We start from the raw sequence: 22615 nt of genomic DNA, 5'->3' as shown, positions 1-22615 counted from the left end.
AAAAAAAAAAAAAAAAAAAAAAAAAAAAAAAAAGAGGCCTGACCTGGCACACCTGTGCCCCTGCCCCATCAGCCCCAGCTGGCTGGCCCAATGACTCAGGTGCTAGGGCCGCAGGGGCAGGAAGTCAAGAAGGGCAGGGCTGGCTTCTCTGACAGGTCAGGCCAGTCTTCTTCGCCTCAGGCAGAGCTACCTGAGAAGCTCCGTCAGGCGGGAGCATCCTACACACCACAGCACAGGCCAAGAAATGGGGTCATGGCACCCAGCCCCAAGAGTTGGCCAACAGCTGGCACGGGCCTGACCCCAGGCCTTGTAAAGAGAGCCAAGCCAGGTCTGGGTCTGGGATGCAGAACCAAGCCCCAGCCTGGCATAGGGCCAGAGCGGGTGAAAGCTGGCATGGGCATCTCTCCTGCTGCCATGGCAATGGGGGAGGGCTGGCATTTGGGCCTGCCACTGGGAAAGGCTTTGACCCAGATCTAGGGGTCTGCTCCAGACTCAAAGCCACAGAAGGTCTAGAGCCCAGACCTGCCACCTACCCATGAGCCCAAGTCCCAGAAGATGCAGAACCATGGTGGTATCAAGTGGATCACGTGGGGGAAGGGTTACCCCCTGATACTCCCATCAGCTTTCCCAATATTGCTGCAAATAACACAGGAAGTACCGCGGTGAGCCTGCCAGGAAATGCAGTTTCAAGAGCCCTCCTCTGGTTCTCCCTGCCAGCCCATCTCTCCCACTCAGACCCACCACCTAAACATTCTGGCATTGGCACTGGTCCAAAGCAGAACAGGTCCCCAGTTCTTGTCACCCAGACTGGGCAGTGGGGACACCCTTGAACCAAACCCTGCCCCCCACTCCCTTGCTCCCTTAGAACCAGGTTCTAAGGCAGGTGGTGCCTTGAAGCCAAATGAGGACAGGATGGACATACTGGGGAGGGGGGGCTCCTGGAAGCTGTCCTTGAACCTCCGGGTGGATGGGAGCATGGCCTGTGTGAGTCCAGGCTTAGGATTGGGGTGGGGTTGGATCCTTTAGGCAGGTGGGATCTCACTGTCAACAAGAAATGGCCACAGAGGCGAGAAGATTCAGGACCTGTCAGGAAGTCCTATTCCTGGAGGAGAGTCAGGCTGGGGTCTCCGGAGGGCCTTAGGGGACACAGGGCCCAAGGGCAGAGGCAATAGGGACAGTCTGAGCTGACCGCAAACTCAAATGCTTCAGGAGTGCAGCAGCCTGGTGTGAGACAACTAGGTTTGGTGGGGACTGGGGCCACCTGTGAGTCTGGGCCTTGGTCACAGGGGGCAGCTGCTGCTCAGCCTTGGCCGAGAGTTCCCACTCAAGGCAAGCTGGGAAGTCCCATTTTAATGTGAAACTACTGGATTTTTCAATGTTGGCAATGGCTTCAAATTTTTAAAAAGTCCCACAGGAGCCAAATGAAGCACACCTGAGGGCCTGCACTGGCCTAGGAACGGACGTTTAGAGGTGTGCAAGGCACACTCCACATCCACATATAACAACAAAAGCATGGGGTGCAGACCTCTGCCCATCCTGAAAGGGGGCCATGTTGGAGAGAGGTCCTGAGGAGGCGAAGAGCTGAGAAGAAAAGTCTGGGAGGTAACCATTGCACCTGGACCCTGCTTAGCCCTGTTAGAGACTGGACACGGAGGCTATCCTGCCTCCTGGAGGTGATCCAGTCCTTCAAACACCACGCAACACCCCCACCCCTGCAAGTTGGTGTGGCCCAGCCTGCTGGGATAAGCCTTCAGGTCCCCCGAGATTTGAGCTGGCCCAGACAAGCCCTGACTGTGGGCTGGGCTGGACGGGGTGGCGGGTGTCCTGGAGCCGGCTGAAAGTTAGGAGCCGAGCTGGGTCCCCAAAGGCTCTGAGGCATGACTCTGACCACAAGTGCAGAGGGGGAGGAGGGCAGAGTGTTTTCCTGGAATCCTCCAAGGCAGGGGATTTTTCTGGACTAGCCCACCCCCTGGCACCCACCCCTTTTGCCCCATTAAGGGCCACTGTCAGCAGCACCCAGGCCCCACCTACTGACAGTGAGGCCCAACCTCACATTTCAGCCCAGCACCCCCCAGCACATTCTGGCCTTGAAGCTGCCGGTAACTGTGGGTAGTCTATCATGTCCTCTTCCTGGGTGTCGCTCCCTTCATCTAAGACATGAGGAAAGTGGTCCAGAGGTGCTCACAGCAAAACGACCCCAGGACTCAGATTTGGCATTAGAGGTTGTACTTATGAGGCTCTCAGAAGGGATCTGTGTGTGTGGCCTAGCCAGGAGTTTCTGAAATTGGGATTAGCTACCAACAACAACACGGAGAGATTTCACATTAAAAATCCAGATTTCCAGTTTCTTCTGAAAAACCTGAAGGTCTGGCAGACTGGGACAGGTCATAGCGGCTGAGTCTCCCCTCCCCAGGTCTCCACAGGCTCTGGGATCCGTTCCTCGAGTTTTTATCACCTGCCTGGTATGTCACAGGCATCCAGGTTTGGGATGCTTGGTCTCACTCATTATTCGCTCGCTTCTTCACAGGGAAAAAGGGATCTGCCAGGGTCATATTACAAAGTAGTGGCAGACCAGACTGGACCGCGGGACTCCTGACTCCCGACGGAGCCAAGCAAGGTCTCTCTTGCCCGCCTGGTCGGGAGTTGGCGGGGTGAGGACCAGGCTTCTTGGCCGAATGACCCTTTCAGCATAGAGGGGAGGCGGGTCTCCGTCGGCCCCACCTCGGCCAATAGGGAACAGCCACACCCCCCGCCCATGGCGGTCACGCCCCCAGACTCTTAAGACTGAACCCGCCTCCCGCGAGCCGACTCCGCAGCCCGAGCCTTGGGGCGGGGAGACACGGACGCGGCTGCCTCGGCACCTCAAGACCTCAGGACCCAGGACCCCTCCGGCCTCCAGGCCAGGAAGCACTGAGGCCGCGGCCCGTCCCGCCCGGGTCCCGCCGCCGCCGCCGCCGCCGCCCGGTGAGTGTCTACCGGGCTAGGGGGCTGCGGGCGGGAACAGGGGACGGGCTGTGCACACGCGCCGATCACGCGCGCGGACCCCCCCGACCTCCGCCGCGCGCACACGCACTCAGGGCGGGCACGCGGCCCCCAGTCCTGCACGATCACCTGGATCAACTCGGGGACGCACGGCGGGCGGCACCGTGCGCCCCCGGCCCGCCCCCTTATCTGGCAGTCCTCGGGCTCCGACAGCTCCACGGCCGGGGTGCGCGCACGCGCGAGTACGCGGCTCACCGGCCCGCGGGGCTGCAAGCAGACAAAATAAACACCCCCTCCCTCCCCCCACGGCTGGGCCCTCCGGCATGACCAGTTTTATGAAACAAACCCCTTTGAGGGGATGGCCAAACCACAGTCTTGGGTTACTTTTACCTCCGGGAGTGACACTGGTTCTGGGCATGAATACCCCTAACCCCTGTCCCCCTGTGCAGATCGACGGCCTGGGGTCCGTCCTGAGGGCTCTGTCACTCAGGGCAGAGCAAGGGGCCCACAGGCATGCAGCCCTTGAAATGGGGTACAGACCTTGGCTGACTGGGTTGTACTCCAGGTATCAGGGTGCCCCATCTCTGCCCCTGCCAGGGAAGGGGCTTTGCTCAGGCTGTGAACCCAATGGCCTGGAGCCAGCCTAGTCTTTTGTGTCCCTGGGCTGGCAGCACTGCAGCCTGAGGGCTGCTGAGGTCCCCTGTGGTCACTGGCAGGCCAGCTGATTGGTGCCAGCCATTCTGCCTCACCCCCATTTGTTAACGATTACCACACCAGGGTAGCTGACTACCTCTCCCGCTGGGGCCAAGGGCTGGAGTGTGAAAGGTGGGAAGGAGGAAGTGGCCCTGAGGGTCCCTCTGCTTGCCTTCTGCACCAAGGGCAGGTGAGGCTCTGGAGTGTGGCACCAGGACCCAGAGCCCCCCTCTCCCCAGACCAAGAGCTTCTAGGGCTGGGGGACTGAACTAAATCTCAAGGTCCCTTCCCACTAGGCTGGACTTTGGGCATTGGGGGCAAAGAGGGGTGGCTGGGCGGGTGACCTCCAAGTGGGGTCAGCAGGCCCAGTGGGCTATGACGTCCAGTATGGGCCCAGCTGTTGGCAAGGCCCAACAGGGCTAAGGCAGGCAGTGTGGGGGATGGGAGAGTAGTCCCCTGAGTTTGCTGTCTTCTCCCAGGGGAATCAGCCCCTGGAGCTTCTGTAAACAGAGTGTCAGAGGCAGGAAGAGGGCTCTGGTAATGAGCAGCCCAGCTGGATTCCCTCCAGACCATTATCTGGCCTCTCCCGGGCCCAGGGAGGGAGGATGAGCACACGCGTGCCAGGCTGGGGGCCCAGGCACTGCCTGTCCCCACCTCCCCTGGCCTCATGTTTCAGTGAAACAACTACCTGGGACCAGTGGGCAGGTGGGGGCTGGTGTCCCAGGGTATTTGCTGGAATGGCACCACTCTCTCCAGACCCTGGACATGGAGGAGGACGGGTTCAACATGAGAAGCCCCTCAGACAGTGCCCAGACCAGTGCTCTCCGCAGGCAGCCCCCTCCGGCAAACGCCCCCAGGGAGATGCCCTGGGCAGGGGATGCATCCAGCTCCTGGCTCCCATTCCTGACACCTCCACTACAGTCCTGGGTGAGCTAGGACAAGTCCCAGGTAGAGAGTTGAGTCCTTGTGGGGGCTTTTAAGTGGGTAGCAGCTCCTGGGATCAGGACAGCAGGGTCTCAGCTGGGCCCTGGAGGCAGCTCCCACCTCAGTAGGCCAGCCAGCCAGTTCCCCTGGTGGCCAGAGAGAAGGCTGGGTGAGTCTCTGCCCACAGAAGCATCCCTGACCACTGGCAGGCCCTGAGCTCATGGGAAGGACAGCAATGCCACTTAACAGGGTTAGTGATCCCTCCCGGAGCCCCCCTCAGAGTCCCCTCCCTGGGCCAGGGAGCCCAAGGCTCCGCACTGCCAAGAAAACCAGCTCCCCTCACTGCTGTGGAATTTGAGAGTTCTTGGAGAAGGGGGAGGGCGTGTGTGTGCGTGTGTGTCTCAAAGCACAGCCCAGTGGGCGTGTGTCTGGCGTGGGCATGTGTCTGCGCGCGCGTGACCATAGCAGGGCTGTTTGGGGGCGGGCAGGGGTGCTGAGGGTGGGCGGGGGCTCAGCCTTCTTCCTTTTATCAGTTTCCACATTCCAGAGTCAGCCGGATTGCTTTCCCTCAGCTGGCTGGGCCGCCTGGCCGGCCAGACCCGCCAGCCTCCCCCGCTTTTCCTCATTCCACCCTCCCTGGGTATGAGGAGGCTGGAGCAGACTCCCTTGGGCCACCTTAGGATTGGGGGGTGGGAACAGGCGAGGGGCCAGTTCTTCTCCAAGGTGGGGAAGGGCCCCAACCCGTCTCCTCCCAGGGAACGCAATAAGGCTCTCACATTCCTCGGAGGCTGCCTGAGAGATTTAATTAAGGAGGAAGGAGAGAGCTAGCCTGCACTGAGAAGAGGCTGAGGCTGGGGTGGCCACTGGGGCCCCCCTGGCCCTGGGCCTGGGTGGGCAGCAGTGAGAGGTGAGAAGCAGACTTGTGGCTCCCCTAATCAACCCCACCTGCCCACCGATCAGCTCACAGGCCCCAGGAAGGGCCTCCTTCGCTGCAGGGTAACTGAGAACCCTGGGCATGATGGAATGAGAAGGGCAAGACCCCTCTGGGGCTACCTCCTTCTCAGACCCTGTCTAGGCCCCAGACAGCCTGGGCCCAGCTGGCTTGGGGCTGGTGGCCTCCCTTGGTGACTAAGGTCTTCCTCTGGTAAATTCAGGTTTAATTGCAGTTAGGGCCTTAGTTGACGGGTGCTTGGCCCTGGGTGGGGACAGGGCAGTGAGCAAGCCCCATGTCTGAGCCCAGCCCCAGTGGCATCACAATTGCACGTGCTGACGGCGGCATCTGGACCAGCCCATTTCAAGTTGGGCCGCAGCAACCACATAGCTCCTGGGGCAGCAGGTGTCCTCTTCTAGCAGAGTGGCACCTCTGCTGAGAAGGCATGTCCTGCCACCCTGAGGGCTCACTTGAGCCAGGGACTGGCCTTAGTCACTGGTCTCCCTGCCCTGGGCTGACAGGTCTAGCAGCTGCCAAGTCACCCACAGTGCCACAGAAGACACCCACCTGGGGCCAGGCAGCTCCTGCCATGGAGTAGGGAAGGGGGAGGAGGTCCAGCTCCTGCTCTTCTGGTGCTGCCAGCTGGCCATACCTGCTCAGGGATCTAGACTTTTCCCTGGACAGGGAGACGGGCTGATGTATAGACTATCCCCCTTTGCAATATTCTGCCCCAGGATCTGAGGCCTGGCTATACAGGAGACCCACCCAAGGAGCTTCTCTAAAACACAACTCTGCCTGGGTCTCACCCCAGAAATTCTTATTTAATTGGCCGGGGGAGGGTGTGGCATGAGCATTAGGAACTTTCTAAAGCTTCTTGGCGATTTTGATGTGCAGCTGGAGTTGAGAAGCCCTATAGGTGGGAGACAGAAGGGAAGCCCGGATGAGTTCATGGTGTGGAGTGTCAGAACTTATCCACAGCGTGAGTAGAACCCGCTGGGGGTGTTGGTGATGGAGTAAGTAAAGCAGAGACGCCAAGACTGGTAGGTACCCCCACCACCAGTCAAAGGGCAGGGCTAGGACCACCCCCCAAGAGGGCTATCTCCGAGGAACCTGAGGCTCAGCCCCCTCAGCCCCTTCCATGAGGGTCCAGGATAGAGACCCCAACCTGCTGGGCCAAGGGCTGCTTCTCCCCAGGGATGGGGAGACTGCTGGACCCAGCCCGGGCCCGGAGCCTCCTCAGACACGTCAGCGAAACTGGAGCCAACTGTCCTGGCTGCCGGCATGGTCCCGCCTGCCTGGGGGGTTGGCAGACTCCTGGGCTGGGCTGCTGCCAGGCCTGGCCGGCAGTGCTTCACCCTGGCGGGCCGGCACTGGGAGCCAGAGGCCCAGAGCTGTGGGGTCAGATCTGCAGCTCCAGACCCCTGTACCCACTCCGCAGCATCGGGTACGGAAAGGGACGTGTGCCTGCTTCTGTTTGCCCATTCCTGTTCCCCACTGGCCAGGCACAGGAGATGCTCCAGCCTGAGGTCTCATGTGGTCACCCGAAGGCCCAGGGTTCCACTCACTTGCCAGTCCCTGCCTGATCCAGGGCCTATGAGTGGGTGCCTCCAGATGTCCCACACTTGGGGGTGGGTGGGGACACTCTGGGTCCCCCTGAGAGCTGAAATGATGATGTCCTTACTCACTGAGCCCCTCCTTCTGCTCCCCCTCCTCCCCCATCACATGCTGAACTGCCGGCCGAAGGACAGCTCACTTCCCCCCACCCCCTTCTAGAACTAAAGGCACCTTCCTCCCACCCCCCAGGCTGCTCTCTCTAGGTTCTCTTGTTCTTCCACGCCTGAGGATGGGGGGGCAGCCTTTGCGTAGAGGCCTCACCCTGGGCCCAGGGGGCCTCCTGTCTGTGCCTAAATCTGCATGAAGCCCCTCTCACACCATGGCATCCTCACCCCATGCATGCGGAGGGCAAGACTCAGGTTTTATGGGTGACACCCTCAGTAGGTAGTGTTTACTGACCACCTAGAATGTCCTCCAAATACAAACTAAACAAGCCCTGAGACTCAGGCGCTGTACCCAGCCTCCCCCACTTCACAGATGGGAACTGAGGCGAAGGGCTGTGGCCAGGCTGTCACGCAGCCAGGCTGCGAATGCAGGCAGTCAGACCCCAAAGCCCCATCCCAGCACTGTCCCCTGGAGGGCCCTTGTGGTGGGGCCAGGCCCAGGCGAGTCCAAGTGGAGGGGAGGCCCTGGACACTCTGCCCTCCTGCCTCCACTCCCCCCCCCTCAAATCCCAGGGCTACCTCCAGAACTCTCCCCACACCCTTTGCAGAGGGAAAGGGCCCACCTCCCTGCCTCGAGTCAGCAGATCAGATATCAAAGCCTAGGCCCCTGGTCCTTCAGGGCTGCTGAAATTGCAAGGGCCAGGGCAGCCATGACCCCAACGAGACACTCCCACCCCCAATGCACACGCACCCAGACAGGCGGAATCGCTCCCAGAACCTGTTAAAAGAGCTTCCCCATTTAAAACAAACAGAACAACACAGAACCACAACACGTGCTCAGAACAACTCCAGAAAGTGAAGCAGGGCTGCTAAGAAAAAAAGCCCACAGGTGAGAAGGGATCTGGGAAGCTATTTAGGGGCAGAGCTAGTCTCCTGCTGCCCTGTCACCGGCCCCCTCCAGTCAGTCAGTGCCCTCTTGGTCCCCTCTGGGGGCTCTCTGATCTGTTCTTGGTGGCAGAGCCCCCTGGAGCTGACAGCCCACAGCTTGCCATTTTCCCAAGCCCCAGTGCCAGCTCATTGCTGGACAGGTGGAATGGGGCTCAGGCAGAGGCACTCATCCCTGCATCCTGTGGACTGGAAGCAGGGTAGCTGCTGCCTACTGGGGTCTCCCCAGCCCAGAATGTCAGCTGCTCTTGTTCTGACCCAACGCCCACTCCCCATCAGCTTACCCAGATTGCCTCTGTGGCCAGACAGACCCCTGGTGTTCCTGCCTCCTTCCCCCATGATGACTTTACTGATTAAAGGGCCAGCAGACTACAGGTGAAGCTCAGAGCTCATGCTGGTCCCCTCATCAATGCAGAATGGGAAACACCCCCCAGTAAGCATCCCAGGCCCCTAAGGACCACATACCTGGCTCCTCGGAGCTAAGTGCTCCCAATCCTGCGAGGTGTCCATTCTGGAATGCCCAGGTGGACAGATGAGGAAACTGAGAGAAAGCTGCTTTCTGTGGCCTCACAGTTCGGGTGCCCCTGGCCCAGGGCTGCCTGACTGGAGTGTGAGCTTTTAACTGTGATCTTTTATAAGGCTCAGGGGAGCTGAAGCTGTAGGGGTGGCCAGGCTGGCCAAGTGTAAGGTCCCCTCCCACCCCAGAGCCTGTCTGTGCCCTTCCTGACCCTGCCCGCCACCCCCACCAGGAGGGCTAACTCAGGGGGAGGCAGCTCACCCCCCAGGTGCATGAGGGCGTGGGGGTTGCTCACAGCCCACATCTGGAGGCCAGGCCATACCCGCCTGAGTCAGGCCAGGCCATACTTCTGAGTCAGGGAGGGTGGAGCGGGTCCCCACAGGGAAGGAGGCCAGGTGTGGCACACACAGCCCCCTGGGAACGGCGCCGGCAGGGCTGGGGGCACACAAGGCCTCCCGGGTTCTGGCTGAGGTTCATCTGAGGCTGAGTGCAAGATGCTCCTCCGCCATTCACTCAGCAAAAGATGGGCTCTGGGATACAGGGAACAAAAACAGGGCCTCCCCTCAGGGAGGGTACAGCAGAATCTAGAGAGCAGAGGAGGTGGCACTGGCTGGGGTCAGGGAAGGCCTCCCTAGCTGGCCTCTGAAGGACAGTCATCAGTGCTAACTAGTGAGGGGCAGAGGGGACCCTGCAGGTGGGCAGGGCCTAGGCAGGCCCAACCTGGTGATGGGCTTTTAGTCAGAGCTGGCCCAACACCATAGTGGCCTCCTGGGGACCACCTGCCCCTCCGCCTCACGTTCCAGGAGCCCACATCCCTGGGGAGGGGCAGCCCGATGGACAGCATTGGGCAGAACATGGGCTGCGTAGGGGGCCACACTACCTGTGTGGCTGGGTGGCTGGCCAGCGTGGGGGAAGGGGAGGCTGAGCCCCCGCACAAAAGGCCCTTGTGTGAGTAGGAGGCACCTGGAGGGGAGGCATGCCGGCCTCTCAGGGACTTTAGGGAACCACAGTGTGGGAACGCTGCTGGGGCGGCCCCCGGGCTCCCCACAGGAGCCTGAGTGAAGGGGGGCCCATGCTGTGGCCCTATCCTGTCTCGGGCAGTTCCAGCTACGAGTGGGAGCCTGGAGCGGCTGGGGGAGCCACCCACCTGGGCAGGACTGGGCCCCCCATCAGGAGGGCAGGCCCAGCCACACCTGGACGTGGTTAAGGACCTGGGCTCTGGCTCAGATTTTCCGGCAGTGCAAAGGCAGCAAGTCACTGCACCTCCAGGAGCCTCTTCTGTCATCTGGGAGTGAGAACAGCTTCCACCTGGAGTGGCTGCTGGGGGACTAAAGGAGGAGACTATAGACGTTCAGTGCTGCGCGTACGTGGGAAGGGCTGCTGCTCCTCTTGCTCAGGGCTTGGCCTAGAGTGGATTCCCAAGAAATGATAGAGGATCCGATCTGCGGAGCGTTTCCAGGCTTGACACTGCCTCCGGGGCCACCACACAAACAGCGTCCCCCAACCTGAGACCTGGGTCAGCCCAGGGAGGCTGGGGGCCCCTCACCTCTAGTTCTTTCATCGTGGCTCAGAGATGGGGGATCTGAAGACCAAGGTTCCCTGCCTCCCCTCTTCCCACAGTGGGGACACCTGCCAAGGGCTCCAGCCCTCCTCTACCTCCCCAGGGAACTCTCCTGCTGGCCATGTCCTAGGCAGGTCTGACTTCACAAGTGGAAAAACACCAATCCCAGAGTTTCCCCGTGAAGTCTTCCCGCTGTGGTCTCTCCTCATTCGGAGGACTCAGAGTGCGGCAGCAGCGGCCAGTGGCCCAGGGCAGGCAGCTTCTCTACTTACATGCTCGGCCGCCTGCCTGCCTGGTCTCTCCCAGATGCTGCGGGAGGGGCTGCCACTCCAGAACCCACCATTCTCCCTCCTTCCCTGTCCACCTCAGCAGAGATTTTTGGGGTGGTTTAGGGGGAGGGCACAGAGTCTGATGTTTTTTGACCATGTGTTCTCTCTGAGCCACAGAGAGGCCAAAGGGCTGGAGTTAAGGAGAAGGGGGTTATTTGTGGTCACTGAGTGTTTGGGGGCCAGGCCCCCCTCTGTGTGCATCAGCCCACCGAACCCTGGTGTCAGCGCAGGAAGTAGCAACTGATATCATAACAAGGTCATGTGATTGCTCAAAGTCACATAGCGAAGAAGTGACAGGGCAGGGACAGGAACCCAGCCAAGGCACTGGGGACCTGACTCATAAGTACTGTATGCTGTTGGGTTTGGGGGCGGGGAGTGGAGAAGGGGGCTGGGAATTCCCTTCCCGGTCCTTCCTGGAGTGGCTGTCCCCTGGGGCCCCTGACTCACAGTCTCCCGCTTTCCTCTCTGCTCCCAGGGACCAGAAGATGCGCTCCAAGACACCCCCGCCCCTGTTGCTGCCGCTGCTGCTGCTGCTGCCAGCCCTGGAGCCCAGGGCGCGGGGCTGCCCATCCGGCTGCCAGTGCAACCAGCCACAGACAGTCTTCTGCACCGCCCGCCAGGGGACCACCGTGCCTCTCGACGTGCCGCCCGACACAGTGGGCCTGTACATCTTTGAGAACGGCATCACCACACTCGACGCGGGCAGCTTTGCCGGCCTGCCGGGCCTGCAGCTCCTGGACCTGTCACAGAACCAGATTGCCAGCCTGCCTGGTGGGGTCTTCCAGCCACTGGTCAACCTCAGCAACCTGGACCTGACTGCCAATAGGCTTCGGGAAATCACCAACGAGACCTTCCGTGGCCTGCGGCGCCTGGAGCGCCTCTACCTGGGCAAGAACCGCATCCGCCACATCCAGCCTGGTGCCTTTGACGCGCTCGACCACCTACTGGAGCTCAAGCTGCAGGACAACGAGCTGCGGGCGCTGCCCCCGCTGCACCTGCCGCGCCTGCTGCTGCTTGACCTCAGCCACAACAGCCTCCCAGCCCTGGAGCCCGGCATCCTGGACACCGCCAACGTGGAGGCGCTGCGGCTGGCCGGCCTGGGGCTGCAGCGGCTGGACGAGGGGCTCTTTGGCCGCCTGCGCAACCTCCATGACCTGGACGTGGCCGACAACCAGCTGGAGCTCGCACCACCCGCCATCCGGGGCCTGCGGGGCCTGACGCGCCTGCGGCTGGCGGGCAACACCCGCATTGCCCAGCTGCGGCCCGAGGACCTGGCCGGCCTGGCAGCCCTGCAGGAGCTGGACCTGAGCAACCTGAGCCTGCAGGCCCTGCCGCACGAGCTCTCGGTCCTCTTCCCCCGCCTGCGGCTCCTGGCAGCTGCCCGCAACCCCTTCAACTGCGTGTGCCCCCTGAGCTGGTTCGGCCCCTGGGTGCGGGAGAGCCGTGTGGCGCTGGCCAGCCCCGAGGAGACACGCTGCCACTTTCCACCCAAGAATGCCGGCCGGCTGCTCCTGGACCTTGACTACGCCGACTTTGGCTGCCCGGCCACCACCACCACGGCCACGGTGCCCACTATGAGGCCCACGGTGTGGGCGCCCACAGCCCCACCTTCCAGCATGGCTCCCACCTGGCTCAGCCCCACGGAGCCGACCACTGAGGCCCTGAGCCGACTGCCCCCCGCCCCGCCCACCATGGGTCCTGCCCCCCAGCCCCGGGACTGCCCGGCATCCATCTGCCTCAGTGGGGGCACCTGCCACCTGGGGGCGCGGGGCCACCTGGAGTGCCTGTGTCCTGAGGGCTTCACGGGCCTGTACTGTGAGAGCCGGGTGAGGCCAGGGCCAAGGCCCAGCCCTGCCCCGGCCACGATGCAGCCACCCCAGCCCCTGCCCCTTGGCATTGAGCCCGCTAGCCCCACCTCCCTGCGGGTGGGACTGCAGCGCTACCTGCAGGGCAGCACCGTGCAGCTCAGGAGCCTCCGCCTCACCTACCGCAACCTGTCAGGTCCTGACAAACGGCCGGTGACACTGCGGCTGCCGGCCTCACTCGCAGAGTACACGGTCACCCAGCTGCGGCCCAACGCCACCTACTCTATCTGCGTCCGGCCCCTGGGGGCCGGGAGGGTGCCTGAGAGCGAGGAGGCCTGTGGGGAGGCCCGCACACCCCCGGCAGTCCGCTCCAACCACGCCCCAGTCACCCAGGCCCAAGAGGGCAACCTGCCACTCCTGATTGCGCCTGCCCTGGCCGCCGTGCTCCTGGCCGTGCTGGCTGCTGTGGGGGCGGCCTTCTGTGTGCGGCGGGGGCGGGCCGCGGCAGCTGTGGCTCAGGGCAAAGGGCAAGTGGGGCCAGGGGCCGGGCCCCTGGAGCTGGAGGGGGTGAAGGCCCCCTTGGAGCCAGGCCCCAAGGCGACTGAGGGTGGTGGGGAGGCCCCGCCTGGCGGGCCTGAGTGTGAGGTGCCGCTCATGGGCTACTCGGGGCCCAGCCCCCAAGGGCCCCTCCCAGCTAAGCCCTACATCTAAGCCTGGGAGTGATGGACGGTCGGGGCCAGGCTCTCGGCCCCACTGGGACTGGCCAGGGCCCTCCTGCTGCCAGATCAAGGAAGTTCTCAGATCTGTACGATGAGGACATGTCAGGACCGGGGCTGTGTGACCATAGCAAGTCCCTGCCCGTCTCTGGACCTTGTTCTCCTCATCTGTAAGAAGCTGGGACCCAGGTGATAACCTCTAAGGTCCCCCCACACCGCCCGCCCCGCCCGAGTGCCTAGAGGATGGCGTCAGCCCCGTCTTCTGCAACATGCAACCTCTGGGGTGGGGCGGGCCCTGCCGTGTGCTGGAAACACAGGCCCGGGGCTGCCAAGCCCCCCACCCCAAGGAGACTCTGGGGGCCAGTGAAGGAAGCCCCCAGAAAAGAGAGCAGAGGGAGAGTGGGACTGGGGATGGGGTGGGTGAGACTGCCTCAGCCCCAGAAAGTGAAGGAACAAAAGAAACTGGAAAGAAAGATGCTTTAGGAACAAGTTTTGCTTTTGTTTTTTAAAATATATTTATAAAAGATCCTTTCCCATTTATTCTGGGAAAATGTTTTTCAAACTCAGAGACAAGGACTTTGGTTTTTGTAAGACAAATGATGATATGAAAGCCTTTTGTAAGAAAAATAAAAGATGAAAAGAAACAAGCATGTTTCTCAGGCATGGCCCCAGGGTATGTGGGCTGGACTAAGGGAGGGTGGGGGCTTGCAGGGTTGGCCTAAAGGGACAGCCCTCTCTGTGGGGAAGCTGGGGGCAGGAACCCCTCTCCCCAGCGGGCACCAGGCCCTAGTTAGCATGCCCTAGGCTGTCCTGCCCTGGGTTGTGTCTGCTCAGTCCATGCCCTAGGCTGTCCTGCCCTGGGTTGTGTCTGCTCAGTCCATGCCCTAGGCTGTCCTGCCCTGGGTTGTGTCTGCTCAGTCCGCTCGACTGAGGTGCCTGGACCAGCCTCCCAGTGAGACTGGGAACCAGGAGGGAGCAGGGATAGGAAAGGGGCCACTTCAACCTCCGGGCAGAGGAACGGTTAGGGCAGCCTTACCCTTCCCAGGCCCAGTCTTCTGCCAGCAGGAGCTGCAGGGCTCCTGGGAGAGGCTGGGGAGACGCTCGTGGCAGACGCAGGCCAAGATAACCCCCAAGGGTCCCTCCTCAGAGATGGGTCTGATGAGCAGTTCACCACCTGCCTTCCTCTGTGGAGGAGGTGCCTTGAGCCATGTCCTGCCAGGCCCTCATGGATGGTCTGGGACCAGATGGCACACATGGCCCAGCCCTTCCTGCAGTCCTATTGCCCCTCTGCATGGGCTCAGGCTGGGAGACCTTGCTCCCAGTCTCCTGCTCTAGCTACAGAGAAGGGGCCTTGGTAGAGGAGCAGCACAGATCCTGAATGGCAGGAGCTCTTTGCTGGGTGAGGAGGCAGGGACTGAGCCAGGGCTATTAGGGGCAGGTGGCCCTGTGATGCCCCTTTACTCTCTGCACTTGAGTAAAGTACCCAGGCTTTCCAGAAACCCCGGAAGTGGGAGTGTTTTCCAGGAAGCCACAGGCCAAGGTGGGGGCAGGGCCCCCAGGGATGCTATGCACAACCCTGGCCTGGACCAGGTGCTGGAAGCTTAGGAACAGTGACAGACACACGCACCCAGCACCTTTTCCTATTACCCTCTGGCAGGAAGGGAGATGCCCCTGGAGCCAGAGAGGCCCTGCAAAGGCTAGAGCGAGCCTCCCTGCGGCCCCATGCCCATCTCCCTGCATGGGTCATGGCCCCTGGTCCCCAGCCTCACCCTGGCGGGAAGGAGGCAGCCCAGCCAGGCCTGGCGAGCAGGCCCTGCGGTTCTGGGCGTTGATGTCAGTGCAGAGTCAGGCCCGGCCACACGAGGCTCTGGATTCAATTATCGGCTGCTGAGGGTTCTGGCATGAGAAGGGAGGAGGTGGGTCATGGTGGGCAGAGAGTGGTGGCAGCGGGCCTGGGTGGGGCCCCTTCTTCCTGAGGCGGCGGAGGCAGCAGCCCAGGTGGATTTCCTATGGGCCTGGGTCCCATTAGGGGAATGGCTCTGGCGAGGCCTGCCCTCCCCTTCGGCGGCCCCGTCAAAGGGGCCATTGTGGCTCTATGCTGCTAAACACAGTGGCTGCTGAATGAATGTTTTCGCTGCAAAGCTAAACCTGGCTAGTGGGGCTGCAGGGGCGGGGTGAGTGGTGGGGCCCACAGAAAGGGGCCTGAGCACTCACACCAGCCCTCCCAGAAAAGGTTTTCGGGCATCCCATCAGATGAGGGGCTGGGGGACGAAGGGAGGGCCAGGGAGCGAGTCGGGGACCGAGCCAAGATACAGCCACTACCCAGGGTGATCCTGCTGTGGGGAAACGCCAGCCCCCAACTGCTGGGGTCCTCGCTGCCACAGGCCCTGTGCCACGCGGGCTACACATGCTCCCATTTCACGTCCAGCGATCCCTCTACAGAAGAGAATCACAGGCCGGAAACGGTAAGACAGCAGCTTGCTCACAGCAGGCAGGGACGGATCCCAACACCTGCTCGCTGGCCCAGGAGGTGGGGGTACCAGCCTTGCGGGGAGGGCTTGGCCCTCCAGGAGAGGGGAGGGGCTACTGAGAGCTGCAGAAGGCAGGCAGGGAGGGGGTTCCCAACCTCCAGGGAACTCGCTGGGATGCAGGGCCAGTGCCTCTGGCCAGAGGTGGACACCTCAGTGTGAAGAAGCAGAGCAGACTCCCAGCCTCCACCCTGTGAGGCTTGCTGCCAGGGCGACCTCAAGAGAAGATCGATTTCTCCAGCTTCAGCTTTTATTCTTTGCTAACATGTGGAGAAAAATCTCCATCTGCCTTCAGCTCAGGGCCGATACTGTTGACCATTCACCCAGCCCAGGAGCAGGGCACCCGAGACAGGTGGTGGTGTTTCTGTGTCTCCTGGACTGGAGCACGAGCTGCTCTGTTAGCCCGGGCCCTGCCGGTAACCCCCCACCTCCACCCCGCACAGGAAGTACAGGGCAGCCATTGTGGACCTGCTGCCCGAGCCCAGCTTTACAGATAGGACCTGCTGCCCTGCGCGTCCCACGTGGGGAGGTATGCTCCACAAACAACACAGATGAGCAGGGGAAGGGCACAAATGGGAGCAGAGACAGAGGCCCCTGGGAGGGTGGGGCCCTGGGTCCTCCCTGGGAGAGGATGGGGAGGGGCATGTGCCTGACCCCTGGCCCCCTATAGCTCTTATAAGAGTTCATACTGTTCTGCCCAAATGGAGATGGAAAATCTGTAAAATAGAAAAGAAACTGAGCGGGTGCGGTGGAGACCCATGCCGTGCCCGCAGCTGACACCCTGCACACTTCCTACCTTCAGTCAAGTTCACTCAGCAGCCCCCAACACCCCAGGGGGGCTTCTGAGGGGTTCTGGCTTCTGGGGAGCCTGGGGGTAGGGGACCCACAACCTCTCAGGCCAGCCTGGAGGCTGGCACGCATCCCTGGCGTCCACCAGCTTTGTAGAGGACTGGAGAGTCCCAGCTCCTTTGCCAAGGGCGTGGGCCCAGTGGGGCAGTGTCCAGGACTGGGGGATGAAGGGGGCGGGACACTGGTCTGGCCGCCCATCTGGGAGTGATTTGAGAAATTCCAGGCCTAGCTGGCCCTGCGAGGCTATTCTTAACTGCTATAATTACAGGGTCAGCCTTGGCCAGTGGCACCATGGGGTCTGGGCATCGTTAACTCCCCCAGGGGCCACACTGGGGCTGGGCAGGGGCTGCTCCTCGGGGTGGAGGTGGGGCTGGCACAGATGGGGCGGAGCCTGGAAGGCAGGAAGTGGTGGGGAGAGGAGCACTTGATGGTAGTGCTGGCTCCCTTTTCCAGGCTGGGCCAGTTCCCTCCCTCTGCTGGGGGGCCCCATAGGGAAGGGGCTGTCTGGCCTGGGTAGGCGTGGAGGACAAGATATCAGTGCAGCATGAGGGCTGCGGGAGGGGTTGCTGGACATGAAGCCAGAAGGCCTGGGGGCCCTGATTCCTCCAGCGCAGGGGGGCCCTGGTAACATCCCGCTGTATCCCCAGGGCCAAGAGCAGACAGAGGCCTCACACCTACTGCTATGGGATCTCACTCAGCCTTGCCTCCCTCATCTGCAAATTGGGCCTTTCCAGCACCCCAGCCTTTCCCTGGGTTGTGAGATAGGGTGGGAGTGCCACCCTGACGGTTTCCCCTTCTCTGGGGGCTCTCAGCGGGGTCGCCCTGGCAGGACCTCTTACAGCACTCAGCCCTGCGTGCCCCAGACATGGCCCTCACTGCTCCCAGAGCCTGGACAGGTCACCACACCCTCTATGACTCAGTTTCCCTAGTTGTAAAACGGAAGAGGAAGGGGCTGAATGGATATCCAAGGACCAAGGCCCCATCCTGGCTCTGACCTCCCAGGTCCCTGCCTGGGTGGGGTGTTCAGCAAGCCGCCCCAAGAGTCACAGCTGAACAGGGACCAGGTCCCACCACCTCCTGCACCAGCCGGGCTGCAGTCCTCCAGCCTCCTGTACCTCATCTCCTCAGTGGGCCTCCTGGTGCGTGGGTTGCCCCTGCACAGAGCTGGCTGGGCCAGGACCCCGTGGGGCACCACCATAAACCCTCTTGCACACGCTTCCAGGAGGGTGGAAGGACGAGGTGCACTTGTACCTCCAGGCTGCCTGCAACCCCCAACCCGCCCAGGACCACCAGTGACATGCATGTGGCCAGGGCTGAGGTCTCACAGAAATTGCAGGTCTGAGGCCTGCCTCCGTCCGGCATTGGAGCCTCCAGACCTGCCAGCCCACCTGACCCCATGTCACCCCGCGGCCACCTCATGATCGTAGCCTCAGTTTCTTCAGTCTTCGGCTCCACCAGAACACTCACAGCAAAATCAAGCACATCCCCAGACTCCCTGTCCCCACACCGCTGAGTCACAGTCCCCTCCCCAAATGCCAAAACACACCAGCACGAGCCCCCGGGCAGAAGCCTGCCCCACAACCAGCAGTGTGCACTTACAGACATCACTGGGCCCTCAATGCCCCCAGCCATCCCAACACGCCAGCCACTCCTACCTGGGAGAGGTGTCCAGGGTGAGGGAGGTACGGGCGCTGGAGAAGAGCCGGGTGTCCCAGAGCTTCACTTCACGCTCACGCATCTGCAGGGAGGGGGCAGAGAAGGGCTCAGAGGGGCCCAGCCCGGAACCCAGGGACTAAGGACACAGCCTGGCACGGGAGCACTTGCCCCAGAGCAGAGCATTCAGGGGTGGGGGGGGTGAGTCATGCCAGGGAGGGTTTGGGTTTTCATGTCCTGCCCCTTTAAGAACCCTTAGGTGACAAGGGACAAGGGGCAGTTCCCTCTGTGGACTCTGGTCCCTGGGGGGGGGCCCACCGCAGTTCCCAGGGTCAGGCTTAGCTATTGCAGATGGAATCTGCCAGTTTTCAGCAGCCATTGGTCCCCTGGGGCTCTGAGACCCGGCTGCACACAGGGCCGTATATGGCCAGGTCTGGAGCTGGCCCCAGCCCCCCCCTCCCAGTGGGCCTCGTCCCCGCCCTCTTGGTGTGGATGCCCTACTCCTCTGGGAGGAGACGTACCTTGTTGAAACCGGTGGACACAAGGTACTCCTGGACGCCTGTCCACACCAACCGGCCACCCCTGCTGTTCTCATGGGCCCACGTGCTCTGGAGGAGAAAAAAGATGGCACTGAGTTGAGACTTGGGGGCCTCCTTGGGGGGGCCACCCACCTGAGAGCCCTCCAGAGGGCAGGAGGGGTCAGCTGGGGACAGCTCTGCACCCAGAGGGCCTACTTGGCCACCAAGCTTGGGCTCAGTCTCCCTCCTTGTAAGGGGCCTGTTGGGCTGCTCTGTTCATGGCCAGGCCCCTCTTGCCGCAGTGATGGGGCTCAGGACGGCAGCACGTCCTAGCCTCTGCAGGTGTCCGGGGGGAGGCACTTGGCTACCAGTCACCATCCTCGGGCTCTGAGGACCCCAGTGCCCTCTCGGAACTTCATTTTCCTTGCTCGTGGCCTGGGCTGCCTACTTCCCAGGACTGTCGCAAGGATCAACTGAGACCACATGTGATAGGTACAGGCCGGCCACAAAGCGCCGTGCAAATCAAGGGATTACGAGTATTACTGCTGCCTCTTGACGCTGCCAAGGGGCCAGGGAGAGGGCCTGGTGCCAAGCATGGGGAACAGTCCCTGGAGAGGGCAGAAGAGTGCCCCTCTTGGCCCTCTCGTGGTACTGGAGCTGCCAGCAGGAAGGTTTGCTGGGCCCCAGGGAGGAGAGATGAGTTCAAACCGCAGGCGGCCCTGTCCCCCGGGCCCAAGCAGGGGGGAGCTGAGGGGGCCAGAGGAAATGCAAACAGCTCCCTCCCAGTCACCCTGGCCCCTGGAGCCTGAGACCAAAGACCCTGTTACCAAAATTAGCTCACCCCAAACTGTGGCCAGCTTCCTCCCAGCTTCCCACGATCTCCTTGGGAATGAATGAGGGAGCCAGGCGGCTGTGAGGAGCTGGCCCCACGCCCCCTCCCCAGCCCGCGGAAGCCGACCCCAGCGTGGGAGACCATTGGAAACGGCTCCGTGTCATTCAAGGGGCTTTTCTCACTGCTTCCTTCCCACCCGGCTGTAGTCGGCACAGGAAGTCAGGGCTGGAGCCTGAGAACTAGGGCCCAACATCCCTCTCTTTACGCAAGAGGGGCTGTGGGGTCAGGGCAAGGGTCAGCTCTGCCACCAACACCCCAGGGTCAATCAGAAGTGTCACATGGGCTCTTGCCCTCTCATCGGTGTGCAAACATCCCATGTAAGGAGCACCAGACGGCTCGCACTACGTTAGCACACCATTCATTCATTCAACAGCCGTGCAGGCCTCCTCCTGGCCAGGTGCTGTGCTGGGAGCTGGCAGTGGGGCCGAACACATCTCAGATGGATGGTCACGTCCTGGGTGAAGCAGGGCTGCTCACTCACTTGTTCTTTCATAATATGAATATTCAAGCTGCACGTGAGACTAGGCACTGGGGACATGGTCAACAAAACAGAAAGGGTCCGCAAACTCATAGAATGTGCAGGTTGAAAGGCAGATGTGAACCAAACAGAAATAACTATGTCAGCGAGTTGCTGTAAGTGGGGGGTTAGGGGCGCGAGCTTTGGAATCAGATTGGCTGGGTGAAAGCCAAGCCGCCAACAGCCTCGTCCCAGGATGTGCCTCAGTGTCCTGACCCACACAAAGAGCACCATGACGGACACACTGTGGAAGGCGAAGCGCTCAGGGTTGTGTCCAGCACACAACAATGTGCATTTTTTAGAAGCATGGTAACAGGGTACAATAGAGTATAATTGAGGGCAGTGGATTTAGGGTAACACTTAAGATGTGAAGGATTGGCAGGCGTGAGCCAGTGGTGGGGACCAGCATCTGTGAAGAGTTGGGGTCTCGGAGAGTGAAGAGGCCGGCACAGCTGGCAGCGGGGTCGGGGGAGAGGAGGAGGCGGAGCAGGGTCTACAGGGCCTGTGGACAGCAAGGGAGCGTTTTTCATCCAGAGGCACAGGTTTGGATGGAACATTCTTTGGCCCATGTCTCCACCTTCCTATTTCACACACAGAGAAACCAGAGGCCCAGAGAGAGGAAGCCATCTGCCCCAAGTCACCCAGGAGGACAGCCACCCGCAACAACCGTTACTGTTCTCTGTCTGCACAAGAGGAGCTGATGGAGGACAGGCAAGGAGACAGGCACAGCCAGAAGGCAGCAGAGCCCAGACCAGGAGGAGTCCAGGATGCTGGCTGCTCCCAGGCACCTCGGGTCTCCAGCAATCCTCCCTGGACGAGTTCGCACTGGGGGAACCAGGCAGTGATGGGCAGGGCATTGTGGGCTGGCGAGTCCTGCTCGCCCCACAGCTCTCCACTCTCACCTCGGGTCTCAGAGGACACGGCACCCAGGAAGTGGAGACAAGGTCAGAGCTTATGCTGAGCCCAGTGCACCCAACATGGGCACACCCAGCTCAGTCTGTCCCGGGGGCCAGAGGAAGCCCCAGCAACTTGGAGGGGAGGCCAAGGACCCCTTCCCCATTCCTCTATCCCCAGATCACTGGAGTGACTTTCAGTTTCAAAAATGGCAAGTTCTTTGCTGACCTCGGTGGGACTCAGGGAGGAGGAGCCCTCCCTCCAAATCCCCGGATTCTCATTCTCCTGGGGTAGAGGGGAGGTTGCAGTTGGGACCCAGGCACCCTGCCACCCGAACCTGAGCCCTGTCATAGGAAGCCGCTGATGGTGATCCCGAGGCTGTAGGCCAGGCCTTGGGGTTTCCCTCTTACAGGCAGCTAGGTGTCCTGCTCATGGAGAAGTCCCTCGGTACCCCCATGTCTCCCTGACACCTGGCCCCAAGGAGAGAACAGGAGGGGCTGAGGCCAGGCCACACCTGCCCAGTACAGGGGTGCCAGGAGCAGGCGCATACCCAGCATTCCAGCTGCAGTGAAGCCAAATTCCCCCTCTGTCGCCACAGCAACGCTTCCTGTATGGGGCAGGGCGTCGGTCTGAAGTGGGTCTCTTGTAGACAGTATATATACGGGTCTTGTTTAAGAGCGGCCCTGGGCTCCTTCCTAGGGTGAGGGGACCTTCTCCGGTGGTAAGACCCCCATCAATCACCCACACCCCTCCTCTCAGCCAGGCTCAGTCCTGGGCTGCAGATGCTGGCCCCCGAGGCCTGCCTGCCTGACACGGCGGGTGGTCGGAAGGAGCAGTTCCGCCTGTCCACGCCAGAGGCCCTCTGGCCCCCTCCTGCCCTGGACCAGCCTGTCAAAGCTCACCATCCCTGGGTACCCCCTCAGCTGTGGCTTCTACTTCCCTGGCATGACCATGGCTTCAGGGCCTCGGCCACCCCCACTGGGGCTCTGGCAGAGTGAAGGGGCAGGAGAGGCCTGGGGCTCTGGAGTCAGATGGACCGAACCTGCCTCTGCCACTCAGCTGTGAAACCCTGGGGAAAAAAATACCAAAGGACTGACTTTACAGGATGGTCAGGAGAGTGGAAGGAGATTGTGCGTGCCAAGAGCCTGGGACATAATAATCCGTCATAAATGCAACCTAAAAACAAAGCAGAGGGTGTGAACAGGAGGGAGCCACCCAAGCATCCCCTGCTCCAAGCTCCAGTCTCCAGAGGAAGGGACCAAAAAAGACAGTGGAGGGAGGACTCCCCAGGCCTCCCTGCCCAGCCTCCAGGCCACGGGGACAGCCAGTGGGGCAGGGAGGACAGAAGCTGGAGGGAGGGCAGTGCCTTCTTCCCCAACGCCCACCAGTACCCCCTCCAGTGGGGAAGGAGGATCTCAGGAGAAGGCACTCCCAGAAGGCCTCTCCCCCGAGCTGGCCCCTCGGCTCACACCGACCCTGGCTGCCAGCAGCAGTTTTCTTAATAGAAGCCAGGTGTGGGCCAGATGCCCTGGCGGAAGTGGGGGGCAGGGCCAGGCAGAGGGCAGCATTCCAGGTCCTGCTGCCCCCGCACAGGCGGCCAAGCACAGGCAGCCTCCCGGGAGCTAGGAGGGGGTGGGAGCCAC

General features: G+C 61.6%; 2 protein-coding genes across 2 annotated transcripts in view; one reads left to right on the top strand and one right to left on the bottom strand.

Moving 5' to 3' along the window:
- The window catches only part of CORO7 (coronin 7), a 61152-nt gene that overhangs the window by 11143 nt on the left and 27394 nt on the right, over positions 1 to 22615 (bottom strand). Inside the window, exons 8-9 of the mRNA XM_007453475.1 lie at positions 18673 to 18759; positions 18154 to 18236 (exon numbers count right to left, since the gene is read on the bottom strand). Coding sequence (XP_007453537.1) covers positions 18154 to 18236; positions 18673 to 18759 — 170 coding nt within the window. The remainder of the gene's footprint in view (positions 1 to 18153; positions 18237 to 18672; positions 18760 to 22615) is intronic.
- VASN (vasorin) lies at positions 11082 to 13116 on the top strand. Its single transcript, XM_007453474.1, has one exon. It carries the CDS (start codon positions 11086 to 11088, stop codon positions 13114 to 13116), a length of 2031 nt encoding a protein of 676 aa, XP_007453536.1. The 5' UTR covers positions 11082 to 11085.

Source organism: Lipotes vexillifer, unplaced genomic scaffold, assembly GCF_000442215.2.
Source record: "Lipotes vexillifer unplaced genomic scaffold, Lipotes_vexillifer_v1.1 scaffold914, whole genome shotgun sequence".
NCBI lineage: Eukaryota > Metazoa > Chordata > Mammalia > Artiodactyla > Lipotidae > Lipotes > Lipotes vexillifer.
This window is presented reverse-complemented; position numbering and strand designations above follow the sequence as displayed.